This window comes from Rhinoderma darwinii, chromosome 3 (genome assembly GCF_050947455.1).
Source record: "Rhinoderma darwinii isolate aRhiDar2 chromosome 3, aRhiDar2.hap1, whole genome shotgun sequence".
Classification (NCBI taxonomy): Eukaryota; Metazoa; Chordata; class Amphibia; order Anura; family Rhinodermatidae; genus Rhinoderma; species Rhinoderma darwinii.
In genome coordinates, this window is record NC_134689.1 from 148,680,831 (window position 1) to 148,694,900 (window position 14,070).

Here is a 14,070-nt window from a genome sequence, read left to right on the forward strand (position 1 = left end):
ACAATAAAGCAGCTGCAGCCTAGCATCACCAGGGTGGGAAGGGCCACGTTTTTTATTCCTTCCCAGCCTGGTAAAACCAGCCTGTGACCGGCCTGCTGCCTTACCGTCGCTTCAGATGGTCGGGTACTGGATCGTACTCCCCTCGCGGCAGTGAGAACCGGGGTAATTATAGGGGTTAGTGATAGCCTTTTTACTGGCTATCACTAAGCCCCTTCTTAGTAATGGACGCTCTCAATCAGACAGCAGCCATTACTAAGGCCATAATAAAGTATTAAAAAAAAACACAAGAAAAACTTTTATTGAAATCTAAACTCCCCTATGCAACCCTCTTTCACCATTTTTTTTTTTTTTTAAAAGTAGATCATCGGAGTGGTCCAATGTATCTACGACGTAGTCCAAACACTCCAGCGGAACCTACCAAAAAAAAGCAGTATAAAAATATAAAAAACTTAAATTTGCCACAATAGTCACTCGATATAACTATACTGTAATCACTTATATGGTTTGCAGATATCTTGTGTATAACTGGCATCTACCTCTACAAGGTCACTATATGGTGGTAATATTGGTCTATATATAGTGTGATTTATTCACTAACAGTATGGTGGGTTTTTTCTGACACAATGTTGTAGTAATATGTGATCATGGTTTGGCAGTTTTATTCAGTAACCGTATGGAGGTATTATTCAGTAACAGTATGGGGGTATTATTCAGTAACAGTATGGGGGTATTATTCAGTAACAGTATGGGAGTATTATTCAGTAACAGTATAAATGTATTATTCAGTAATAGTATGGGGGTATTATTCAGTAACAGTATGGAGGTATTATTCAGTAACAGTATGGGGGTATTATTCAGTAACAGTATGGAGGTATTATTCAGTAACAGTATGGAGGTATTATTCAGTAACAGTATGGAGGTACTATTCAGTAACAGTATGGAGGTATTATTCAGTAACAGTATGGAGGTATTATTCAGTAACAGTATAAATGTATTATTCAGTAAGGGCATGACCACACGTGGCGGATTTCCTCCGCAACTGTCCACATCAATGCCGCACAGAATCTGCGTTGCAGATTCTGCTGCGGATCTGCACAAAATGTGCAGTAAATTGATGCGGACTAGCTGCTGCGGACTGCGGGAAAAGTGCTTCCCTTCTCCCTATCAGTGCAGGATAGAGAGAAGGGACAGCACTTTCCCTAGTGAAAGTAAACGAATTTCATACTTACCGGCCGTTGTCTTGGTGACGCGTCCCTCTTTCGGCATCCAGCCCGACCTCCCTGGATGACGCGCCAGTCCATGTGACCGCTGCAGCCTGTGCTTGGCCTGTGATTGGCTGCAGCCATCACTTAGACTGAAACGTCATCCTGGGAGGCCGGACTGGAGACAGAAGCAGGGAGTTCTCGGTAAGTATGAACTTATATTTTTTTACAGGTTGCTGTATATTGTGATCGGTAGTCACTGTCCCGGGTGCAGAAACAGTTACTGCCGATCGCTTAACTCTTTCAGCACCCTGGACAGTGACTATTTACAGACGTCTCCTAGCAACGCTCCCGTCATTACGGGAGCCCCATTGACTTCCTCAGTCTGGCTGTAGACCTAGAAATACATAGGTCCAGCCAGAATGAAGAAATGTCATGGCAAAAAAGCAAGACGCATCCGCAGCACACATAACATGTGCATGACAGCTGCGGACTTCATTGCGGAACTTAGAATCTCCATTGCTGTCAATGGAGAAATTCCGCCATGAGTCCGCCACTGCTCCGCAACAGACAGAGCATGCTGCGGACACCAAATTCCGCTCCGCAGCCTATGCTCCGCAGCGGAATGTTACGCATCGTCTAAACGAACACTTCTAAATAGAAGTGGAAGTCAATGCAGAAACGGCTCCGCTGCGGATTAACGCTGCGGAGTGTCCGCAGCGGAATTTAAGTGAAATTCCGCCACGTGTGAACCCAGCCTAACAGTATGGAAGTATTATTCAGTAACAGTATGGAGGTATTATTCAGTAACAGTATGGAGGTATTATTCAGTAACAGTATGGAGGGATTATTCAGTAACAGTATGGGGGTATTATTCAGTAATAGTATGGAGGTATTATTCAGTAACAGTATGGAGGTATTATTCAGTAACAGTATGGGGGTATTATTCAGTAACAGTATGGGGGTATTATTCAGTCACTATGTGGTTATGGTGTGGAGGTATTATTCAGTAACAGTATAGAGGTATTATTCAGTAACAGTATGGAGGGATTATTCAGTAACAGTATGGGGGTATTATTCAGTAACAGTATGGAGGTATTATTCAGTAACAGTATGGAGGGATTATTCAGTAACAGTATGGGGGTATTATTCAGTAACAGTATGGAGGTATTATTCAGTAACAGTATGGAGGTATTATTCAGTAACAATATGGAGGTATTATTCAGTAACAGTATGGTGGTATTATTCAGTAACAGTATGGAGGTATTATTCAGTAACAGTATGGAGGGATTATTCAGTAACAGTATGGGGGTATTATTCAGTAATAGTATGGAGGTATTATTCAGTAACAGTATGGAGGTATTATTCAGTAACAGTATGGGGGTATTATTCAGTAACAGTATGGGGGTATTATTCAGTCACTATGTGGTTATGGTGTGGAGGTATTATTCAGTAACAGTATAGAGGTATTATTCAGTAACAGTATGGAGGGATTATTCAGTAACAGTATGGGGGTATTATTCAGTAACAGTATGGAGGTATTATTCAGTAACAGTATGGAGGGATTATTCAGTAACAGTATGGGGGTATTATTCAGTAACAGTATGGAGGTATTATTCAGTAACAGTATGGAGGTATTATTCAGTAACAATATGGAGGTATTATTCAGTAACAGTATGGTGGTATTATTCAGTAACAGTATGGAGGTATTATTCAGTAACAGTATGGTGGTATTATTCAGTAACAGTATGGGGATATTATTCAGTACCAGTATGGTGGTATTATTCAGTAACAGTATGGAGGTATTATTCAGTAACAGTATGGTGGTATTATTCAGTAACAGTATAAATGTATTATTCAGTAACAGTATAAATGTATTATTCAGTAACAGTATGGGGGTATTATTCAGTAACAGTATGGAGGTATTATTCAGTAACAGTATGGAGGTATTATTCAGTAACAGTATGGAGGTATTATTCAGTAACAGTATGCGGGTATTATTCAGTAACAGTATGAGGGTATTATTCAGTAACAGTATAAATGTATTATTCAGTAACAGTATGGAGGTATTATTCAGTAACAGTATGGGGGTATTATTCAGTAACAGTATGGGGGTATTATTCAGTAACAGTATGGGGGTATTATTCAGTAACAGTATGGAGGTATTATTCAGTAACAGTATGGAGGTATTATTCAGTAACAGTATGGGGGTATTATTCAGTAACAGTATGAGGGTATTATTCAGTAACATTATGGAAGTATTATTCAGTAACAGTATAAATGTATTATTCAGTAACAGTATAAATGTATTATTCAGTAACAGTATGGAGGTATTATTCAGTAACAGTATGGGGGTATTATTCAGTAACAGTATGGAGGTGTTATTCAGTAACAGTATGGGGGTATTATTCAGTAACATTATGGGGGTATTATTCAGTAACAGTATGGGGGTATTATTCAGTAACAGTATGGGGATATTATTCAGTAACAGTATGGGGGTATTATTCAGTAACAGTATGGGGGTATTATTCAGTAACAGTATGGAGGTATTATTCAGTAACAGTATGGAGGTATTATTCAGTAACAGTATGGGAGTATTATTCAGTAACAGTATAAATGTATTATTCAGTAACAGTATGGAGGTATTATTCAGTAACAGTATGGAGGTATTATTCAGTAACAGTATGGAGGTATTATTCAGTAACGGTATGGAGGTATTATTCAGTAACAGTATGGAGGTATTATTCAGTAACAGTATGGAGGTGTTATTCAGTAACAGTATGGGGGTATTATTCAGTAACAGTATGGAGGTGTTATTCAGTAACAGTATGGCGGTATTATTCAGTAACAGTATGGGGGTATTATTCAGTAACAGTATGGGGGTATTATTCAGTAACAGTATGGGGATATTATTCAGTAACAGTATGGGGGTATTATTCAGTAACAGTATGGAGGTATTATTCAGTAACAGTATGGAGGTATTATTCAGTAACAGTATGGGAGTATTATTCAGTAACAGTATAAATGTATTATTCAGTAACAGTATGGAGGTATTATTCAGTAACAGTATGGGGGTTTATTTAGTAACAGTATGGAGGTATTATTCAGTAACAGTATGGAGGTATTATTCAGTAATAGTATGGAGGTATTATTCAGTAACAGTATGGAGGTATTATTCAGTAACAGTATGGGGGTATTATTCAGTAACAGTATGGAGGTATTATTCAGTAACAGTATGGAGGTATTATTCAGTAACTGTATGGGGGTATTATTCAGTAACAGTATGGGGTATTATTCAGTAGCAGTATGGCGGTATTATTGGTAATGTTGGTCTTACAATCTATGTACATTACAGTGGTGGGGGCTGTGGGGAAGTGTGAGTGGCAGCGGATGATCAGGCTAAAAGACAGTCCGCAGAGTGGCATGTGATGTACTTTGACATGTAGGTGATACTTACGTGTGGGATGTGGGTCCATAACTTGTGGACCGCACAGGGCCAAAGATCATATTAATCCACCACTGGCATCTAGCCGGCACAGGCAGACCACAACAATACAGCAGGTAGAGCAAAGAAACCAGCCCAGGACGTGCCGCTTCAAAACAGCGCTAAGCGCGATCCGTCCTGGACCGGCCTGAATGTAATTGCAGAGAGTTTCGCCGCAAATGAGACTGGCTGCCGAGGAGAGATATGGGGCAGGGCAGACTGTACTATTTGCACTGCACTGATTGGCAGTAAGAATAATTCTTTAAATATTTTCCATACTTCAAACAGCACTTTAAGGCTATGTTCACACTGAGTTTTTTGGGTTTTTGAGGCAAATTTTGTCCTTCCTGCACGTCGTTTGCCGCGATTTTCACCGCGTTTTTCGCTCACGGCCATTGAGTGCTACGGGCAAAAAACTCAGCGAAATACCCTCTCTCTGCCTCCCATTGATGTCAATAGGAGGTCAGAGGCGTAAACGTGCGAAGATAGGGCATGTCCCTTCTTTCTCAGGAGGCATTTTCGGCCGGTTTTTGACGAGTTTTGCGGAGCGGTTTCCGCGCCCAAAAACTCGTCAAAATACTCTGTGTGAACAGGGCCTAACAAATAAACATCAAATGTTTTCCTATTTAAAAAATTTATATATTCCGTGTTTGATGTGTAAAGTTAGGAATGAGAAAACTCCGATAGATTTGTGTGGGGGGGGCACCTTTTTATAGTTCGCCTCAGGCGGCAGACGGGCTAGGTTCACCCCTGATTGCCGTAATCGTACCGACCCATAGAATAAAGGTAATGTGTTATTTACAATGTTTTAGGTGATTTAAAGCAACTTTTAAATTAACTTTAATTAAATTTGTTTCTACTTTTTAAGATTCAGCTTCTATGTAGCCTGGATACATAGAAGCTGTATCTTTCCGTCAAAGCCGATTCCGTCAGGTCAGCTGTACTGACGGCTCGGCTGAAAGCTGGTCCTGCGAGTCTCTGAAACGCAGGATCCAGCTACTATTGATCACATCTAAGTTCATGAACTTACAGTAGATGTGATCAATTACTTATTTTAAAACATGAATGACCTTATTATTCAAGAATCATATTACCTGCACTGTAAAGGGATCAGACAGTTTGCCTTTTTTGGGCCAATCCCATTCCTTTATTGTTTCTCCTTCTTTATTAGTCAATACTCCTCCAACTTGGTTGTATTGCAGTAGAAAAACATTGCTACAAAATATTAAAACCGACATTTGATTACTTAAAAAAAATTACTAACAAATACACTTTTTTTTAGATGTATATGTTACAGTAGCTAAAAAAAATATACAGATAAAATAATGGAATGCAGTATTTATTTTGAAGGTACAATATAGACGATGGAGGTATTAAAATCGTAAAAAATATTACCGCTTTCTCTACAACTGTAGACCAGTAGATTAATGTGTAGATTACTGCATCACTGTATACTGAAATATTATATGTGTTGTATGTGCTATGGTAAAATTAACAACTAAAAAAAAACAAAGAGTAAAACAGTATATGAGCTAATTGACTAATATAAAACATTTACTCACATGCCTTATATATTCTAATATATTCTAGTACTAACCTCTTGGGAGAATGAATGCTTCCATGTCCAAATGGAGTGAATGTACCCAGAATGGTCTGCTCCGTGGAAAATATATTAGTATAAAAACCTCCACATGACAAGCCAGAGTAGCTCTGACACACAGCCAGATGTCCAGAAGGATAAATAGAGTGTGAGTTAAGGGAAGACATGATAAAATTCCAAAATGATAATAAGATCATGATGCATACTATATGTGCCAGGAGCAGTTGATAATATAACTATAGGAGGTATATGTGTAGTAAGGTTTGTTTGTAATATGATTTTATTGTGGTAGATGTGGCAGGACCAGTCATTAATGGCATGTGTTCCAGGACCAGTCTATTATATGATTTTGGTATCTGTGGCCACACTAAATTATATTATAACTATAGTGTATGTGTGACAAACTTCTATCTACAATATATAAATAATGTTGCCCCTCACAGCACTATACTGTAGTATCCTTCACAAGCATATCTCTTTCCTGTCTATAGATTTTGGACAGTCATTTTAAAAATAAATTACTGCACACTATTCCCAATACAGTGCACACTCAGAACCCAATATTCACACTGAGAGGATATTAAACCATTGAAGATCCATCAATCAGAGCATAATGGAATTTGCGCAGAGAAGAATTTTCCCGTATGATGTCCGGGATCTTTGGTTTTCCATTTGTCAGCACAAATACCAGAGGCTTAATGTGCTTCTTTTGCTTTATTATAGAGTCTTTTTTAGTACTTTCATAGTGTCGGAGGATAATTGGTTTGCAGAATCCTTTCTCATTTAACAATGATAACTGTTTGTTTCTGTAAAAAGAAAAATGTTGGTCTTATCAACTTTACATGACCTTAAAATAATGAACTATGAAACAGTTCAAATTAATCAGTGATAGCTCTCATATTTTAAAAAAAAACTATAAAAAACTATTTGACACATTTAACAATAGTACAACATTTTAACAGAAAAACTGGGCTTGTTGCCCAAAGCAAACTATCACAGTGCAGCTTTATTTTCATGGGTTATCTTTCTGCTATGCTCTTCACTACTTACATTCAGGGAATACACTATAAGCTACTCTGACTTCAAATAACATGTCAGTACTCCACAAATACTGCCCTAACAGAACTTTCCACTCCTCATCTGCCCTTAGGGCCTAAGACGCCATTAAAGGCAAGCATGCAATTTATGTTTTCTTTTTCTTTATTTTTTTTAAACACAACAATCAGCCTCTATATTTTTTTGTACAACAAATTAAGCACTGTCTGTGCTGTTGATAATGTAGGGGTATGATGAGTGGGAGGGGAACAGGAGGCAAATAAATCAATGATTGTCAATTTAACAGCTATCATGCTGACATTAGGGAACAAGTGTCAGTATTTGAACCCAAAAAACTCCTGTGTCCAAGGCAGTAGCCCTTCTTGTTGAACTACTTGTGTTGCTGGACAGCTCCAATGCTATATCTTTTGTATAGATTCTATTGATTCTTGCCTCTTAAGATTCCTTGCCTTGATTACCTAATTAGTCTCAGTCGTTTGGCTTACTATATAAGCCTGGCCCTTGCACTTTCTCCTTGTCAGCATATTGGTCTTTCTGCCTCTAGTCTAATTCATTGCTGCCTTACTCTTTAAATTATTGCTGTTTATTTGTTTAGCAAACTTGGATAGTTTCCTGACCATGTCTCTGCCTTAAAGAGGCACTGTCATCAGATTATAAGTGCCCTATCTCCTACATAATCTGATTGGTGCTGTAATGTAGATAACAACAGTGGTTTTTATTTTGAAAAACGATCATTTTTGACCAACTTATAAACCATTTTAGATTTATGCTAATTAGTTTCTTAATAGACAACTGGTCGTGTTTTTACTTTTTACCAACTGGGCGTTGTGAAGAGAAGTGTATGACGCTGACCAATCAGCGACCAATCAATATCATACACTTCTCATTGTTCCAGCCTCTTGCAGCTTCTTTCACAGCACAATTACACTGGGCTGGAACAATGAGAAGTGTATGACACTGATTGGTCAGCATCATACACTTCTCTGTACAACTACCAGTTGGTAAAAAGTAAAAACACGCCCAGTTGTCTATTAAGAAAGTAATTAGCATAAATTTAAAATGTAAAATTGTTTAAATAAAAACCACTGTTGTTACATTACAGCGCCGATCCGATTATGTAGGAGATAGGGCACTTATAATCTGGTGACAGAGCCTCTTTAAGCTAGAAACCGGTGACGCTTAGCTGTGTACCGAACTTGGATTGTTTCCTGACCACATCTCTGCTTTACAATAAAAACTATTGCTGCTTATCTGTGTATCAAACCTGGACTGTTACTTGACAACTCTTGCTATTATTACCCTCCTGCCAGATTGTTTCAGCCACTGGACTCTGAATCTGCTTTAAGATCCTGACACCGAGGGTGGCAAAGTGGTACATTCTGAACTACACTCTACACTCCTGCCTGGGGCACCAAGAGTTTTTCCCATGCTTTTATGAGACCCTTGTCCTCTCATTATTACTTACTCCATGCCTGACTACAGAACTTACTTTAAAGGACCAGTGTCACGAAAAAAAAATTTTTTATATCAATTTGCTTTTAGTGTTTTATTAAAACATGTTTTATTTATTTGTGTGTTTGTGTTTTACTTTTTTTTATTTTTTAACTTTTTCTTGCCTATGGGGGCTGCCATTTTTTTTTCCATCTCTGTATGTGTAGATTAACGACACATACAGACATGGAATACGGCACATACAGCCCCATAGTGAATGCGAACGGGGCCCGTTCCATCCACTATGCTGTACACCGTGTGTGTGGGAACGGCGCATGCGCCGCTCCCACACAGTCCAAATTGAAGGTCTTCGGCCGAGCGACGTCCGGCGCCATTTTGTTGTGGACCGGAAGCCGCGGCCGGACAGTAAGATTACTACTTCTGGTCGCGGCTTCCGGACTTGTGCACTTGGAGCGGAGGGAGCAGACGGAGCGGACGGACCGGAGGGAGTAGCGGCGGCAGGAGCAGGTAAGTTAGGTCTGTGTATGTACGTGTTTTACGTGTTGCACTAGCCAGGATAAAGGAGGGGGGATTCTGTGAGCTCACTAGAGCGAGTGAGTTTTCTCAAATTTTGCAGCATAAAGCAATGTGGTTGCTTTACCACATGCCAATACTGCAATTTTGGGAATTGCTCCATCTAGTGACCAGCACTGGGAAATGTTATAAATTAGAATCTATCGTGAAAAAATTAAAAAAATTAGAACAATGTTTAATCACTTATACACTAACTGTGTTTCACTGGATGAATACCAATGGGAATTTTTGGGTTAGAGCCTAACCTTTAATGTGAGATTTATTTCATTAAAGGTTAGGCTCTAACCAAAAAATTCCCATTGGTATTCATCCAGTGAAACACAGTTAGTGTATAAGTGATTAAACATTGTTCTAATTTATTTAATTGGTATTCATCCAGTGAAACACATATATTACTCAAGGGAAAAACCACGTATATTTACTATTGCACAGTGAATAACTTATACACTAACTGTTTAACTAAAAAAAAAAAAAAAAATTTCTAGCGACACATTCCCTTAAAACTGTCTCTATCCCCTCAAATTCTTAGAGTAAGCGTCTCATGGTGTACAATATAACTGCTTATTTGTTAAAAATCTAGTTCTATCTTTTGTCATGCAGTTTCAGTGTATGTTCCAGTCTTATAGATATTTGTTTTCTATTAAAGCCCAAGTAGTAGAAAACGTTAGCTGTTTCCTCCCTAATGCTGTTACTATTGAACTACCCTGCCCAGCATTCCATGTTTGTCAAATTGTTAAAAACAAACCAAATATTGTTTCACCTTTCAATTATATAAATTAGAGTGAAACATGGTCATGTCTGTCCAACCCATCCCTGATATACAAATAAACATTGTTTATACTAAATCATACTGTACATGCTATAGGTATTGATTTAATTAAAGGGGTATTCTGGTATATTCATAAATTTGGGAACTGAACAATTTTCTAATATATGTACGTTTAAAATAGATCATGTAAGCCTTTTTATTCAGTTGCAAAACAGGGTATATGACATAGGATATTTGCTGGGTCAATACACAGCATGCATCCATAGACTAACTGAATAGGAATAAATATGTCACTGATCAAGTGACCCAGCATACGACCCATGTCATATAATTCTGTTGATGGAGTTCATTTGACCAGTACCATGTTTAGTCCTACTCAGTCAGATCATGCACTACACAATACAAATCCATGGGCTAACATCCTACTTTGGATAATGCCAAATGGATGACTTGTATTTAGTCCTCATATCTGAAGCGTTAAAATCACAATTATGGTCTACAAAGACTCTATAAAAACATCAGCCATACTTTGAAGGTGCTTTAAAGCCACCAAATGAACACGCAGTCATTTCTCTATAGTAACCATATAATTTATTATATGGTGATCCTTACATTTGGATCTGTGCAAGCTGCAGTCTCTCCAGGGCCCAAGCTATCAATTCTTTCCACTCCACATCCTCAGTCTTAGATTCATTTGTTTGTGAAAGCCACCCTGAACCAAAGACATCAAGTAAAAGAAGGATATTTTATAGCTGTTACCAAAGGAATACATACAGTACTTGTACCAAAAACTACCTTGGATTCAAATTAGAAATAGATTAAAGAAGGAAAATGACAAGGAAACTTGCAATATAATGAGCAATCCTATACGGTATTTAACAGTTTATCATATTTATAGTAATCATAGCAATTATAGGTTAATTATTTTTGATGTGTTTCTACAAAAAAAGAATTTCACTTTTCTGCACAGATGTTGTTAAAATGGATACAATCAATTGTGGATGCTATGGTTTATCAGATCCTACTTTGCCATAGTCATATTATTATTATTATTATTATTATTATTATTATTATCATCATAATCATAATCATCAAATCTCAAGTACGATTGAAGTCTACCTTTGTCCTCACATAGCCTAGATGACATTGAGAAACTGATGGTAACTGGTAAATGGGCTGCAAAATTCTGCGGGGCTAGACAAAACCAACAAAACAAAACAAATTACAGTTATAGATGTGTTTAAAAATGTGTAGTATATAAAAACAATGAAATAACATATTACACTAATTTTTTAATATAAGGCATTCTCTAAAATGAAAAAGACATATACATACAAGCAGATTTATTGCCCACTAGTCTTGGAAAACTGTATCATGAGCTGTGTAATAGCTCCAATCATGATAAAATTGGTTATCACTCAGCTTTACCAAAGACAATTTTGACTAAAGAATGGCTAAATAATTTAAGAATTGTCAAAAATTATTTTGACAACTAGACAGAAGAGAACAACACAAGACTTTTTAAATTTATGGAAAATGTTTTTTAAAGAAGACTTTTGGTTTAGACCGACCCATTTTAACCTCTCTAATGTGTCGAGATAAAATAATGAAGTCCCATTATTAGGTAAAGCCAAGGGCCATGTTCAGCACGTCTTTTTGTTCTGGAAACCACAGGTGTTTACTAAAATCACTGGATGTCCACTAATTTGTATGCTGTGCTTTGCTTTACCTGATGTAGAATAGAGCAGTGGTCAAATATGTGCAGTGCCACTCCACTAAAGTCTATGGGACTGAAGGAGAAACCAAGTACAGCGCTCTGACTTCAGTTTCCGTCAGCCCTGAATCGTCAGGGTGAATGCTCGACCGCAGCTCCATTCAAAGTCCTCCTCACGGCGCGTGTGCAGTGAGGAGGAACAGGAGGCTCTGGACCCCCATTCTAGTGATTATTGGGGATGCCAGCTGTGGGGTTCTCAGCAATCAGACATTTACCACCTATCCTGTGGATAAGGGATAAATGTTAATCTTGAGACAACCCAATTAACCATGTTGATGCAATACAAAATGAAACAATGGTCTAATATACCAGTATTGACATACATTTGTTTCCTGTAGGCTTATTATGTTCTTGCCTTGCTTTATCCTTGCTGCCCTCCATCAGTGTAGTGTTGGCTTTATTTTTATTATTCTTCATATTGTCTACATTTTCCAGATTAGCAGCTTTTTTGTAGTCATTCTCCTCTGCAGCTATTTGTGGACTTGTATCTGTTGTCTTCTTGGAAGTCAGTGATTGCCCCTGCTTCTTGGGGTACAATGCTCCTTCAATAAGATCCTGCCAACTGTAGTTTAGCACATTCACCACACCTTGAGGGAAAACAATCTCATACTGTGAAAAGAAATGAAGCAGCTTCCCAAGCTCATAAAGCAAAGTCGGAGCAACATATTTATAGTCTTCAAATGGGTTCCCGAATTGTTCATCTTCATTTATGGCCTGACTGAGCTTCTGGTTATGGTTTTCTCCACCACTCTTCACAAAGCTAGGTGCGCTGATCTCTGGTAGCACCGCATACTTCTCTTTATGCAGCTTGTCTTCTTTAGGTGAGGGCATGTGCTTCTTTTCAGCTTGAGAAGAAACTCCTTTTTTATTTTTGTTCAGGCTGGCGTAAAACACAGAATATATCACAGTTATATTTTCTAATAAAGGTATTTAATAAATATTACAGTAAGGCGTATCTCTCACAGCAGTATTTTGGATCAGTATTTGTGGGCCCAAGCCAGGAGAGGGTTCAAAACACAGAAGAGGTGTAAATCTTTCCATTATACTCTTCCTCTTTGTAGGTTCCACTCCTGGTTTTGGCTTCCAAATACTGATGCAAAATACTGATCAAAATACTGCCGTGTGAAAGTGGCCTCAAGGTGTATTATCACAATGAAAAATAATGAATACATTTCTGTTGAATGATATGCACTACAGAATAATAAATCCTGCCATCATGTGCACAGCATCACTTTACAGTTATGAGAACAGTAGAAAATGGAGAATTTTCAATCTACCTGTTAATGAAGCTTGCAAGACGTGGATTGATGTTCATGTACTTCATATCTGAGGGTAATTCCTCAGGCACTTTTTTAGTCCTCTTAACTGTCTTTGTTTTCAACTGAAATATAATTTAAAGAATGGAAGAAAATATTTCTACTTCACTAAAATAAATAATGTAACAAGGCTCCATATGCCTAGCATAGAGATAGAGTTCAATGATAAAATTCTCTCTTCCTTCAGCCGCAATTTAAGGAAAGTTTCGGGGTTTACTCTATAAAGTCTTATTAAATTCAATATATGAACTGTATGCCTTTTTTTTTTTTTATCTACAGTACTTAGATTAAAAAAGCAAAGCACAAAATGATGTTGAAGTGTGAACATTTACTTTAAATTCCAAATCAATATTCTAAAACATAAGCCAAATTAGATATGGTCAATATCAGTTCTCAAACTCCAGGGTGGCCATGTTGCGAAATTTCACTAATCCTCAATAACAATAGTGCTGAACTGGTATAAAGGGTTTCATTGATAATTCTTTCATATTGAATATTTTCCTATGAAAAATTTACTTTACGGATAAAATATAATTAGTACTATTTAACAAAAAGCATGCTCTGTCATCAAAACCACAATTAAGAAATTTTTTAGGTTTGCATGAGTCAAAAGTTTGGAGGTTTAACAATCCCACATTAGATGTTCCAGGGAAGGGAATATAAAATCTTAAAGAAATATTTCTGTTATATTATCAGTTCAGAAGAAATGTTTGATATTTAAGAGTATCATTTTCTCATGGAATGCGGCAATCACTCTAAATCCTTACATCAAATATTATTATTGTTGATATAGACTCAGTGAAACATTCCCACAATTTCTATGGACACCTTTGAAATGTTTTTT

General features: G+C 37.4%; 1 protein-coding gene across 1 annotated transcript in view; it reads right to left on the reverse strand.

The window, feature by feature from the left end:
* The window catches only part of LOC142751130 (uncharacterized protein C3orf20-like), a 112,672-nt gene that overhangs the window by 89,174 nt on the left and 9,428 nt on the right, over positions 1–14,070 (reverse strand). The window contains exons 3-9 of the mRNA XM_075860109.1: positions 13,188–13,291; positions 12,234–12,790; positions 11,256–11,330; positions 10,749–10,848; positions 6,868–7,092; positions 6,284–6,427; positions 5,781–5,901 (exon numbers count right to left, since the gene is read on the reverse strand). Coding sequence (XP_075716224.1) covers positions 5,781–5,901; positions 6,284–6,427; positions 6,868–7,092; positions 10,749–10,848; positions 11,256–11,330; positions 12,234–12,790; positions 13,188–13,291 — 1,326 coding nt within the window. The remainder of the gene's footprint in view (positions 1–5,780; positions 5,902–6,283; positions 6,428–6,867; positions 7,093–10,748; positions 10,849–11,255; positions 11,331–12,233; positions 12,791–13,187; positions 13,292–14,070) is intronic.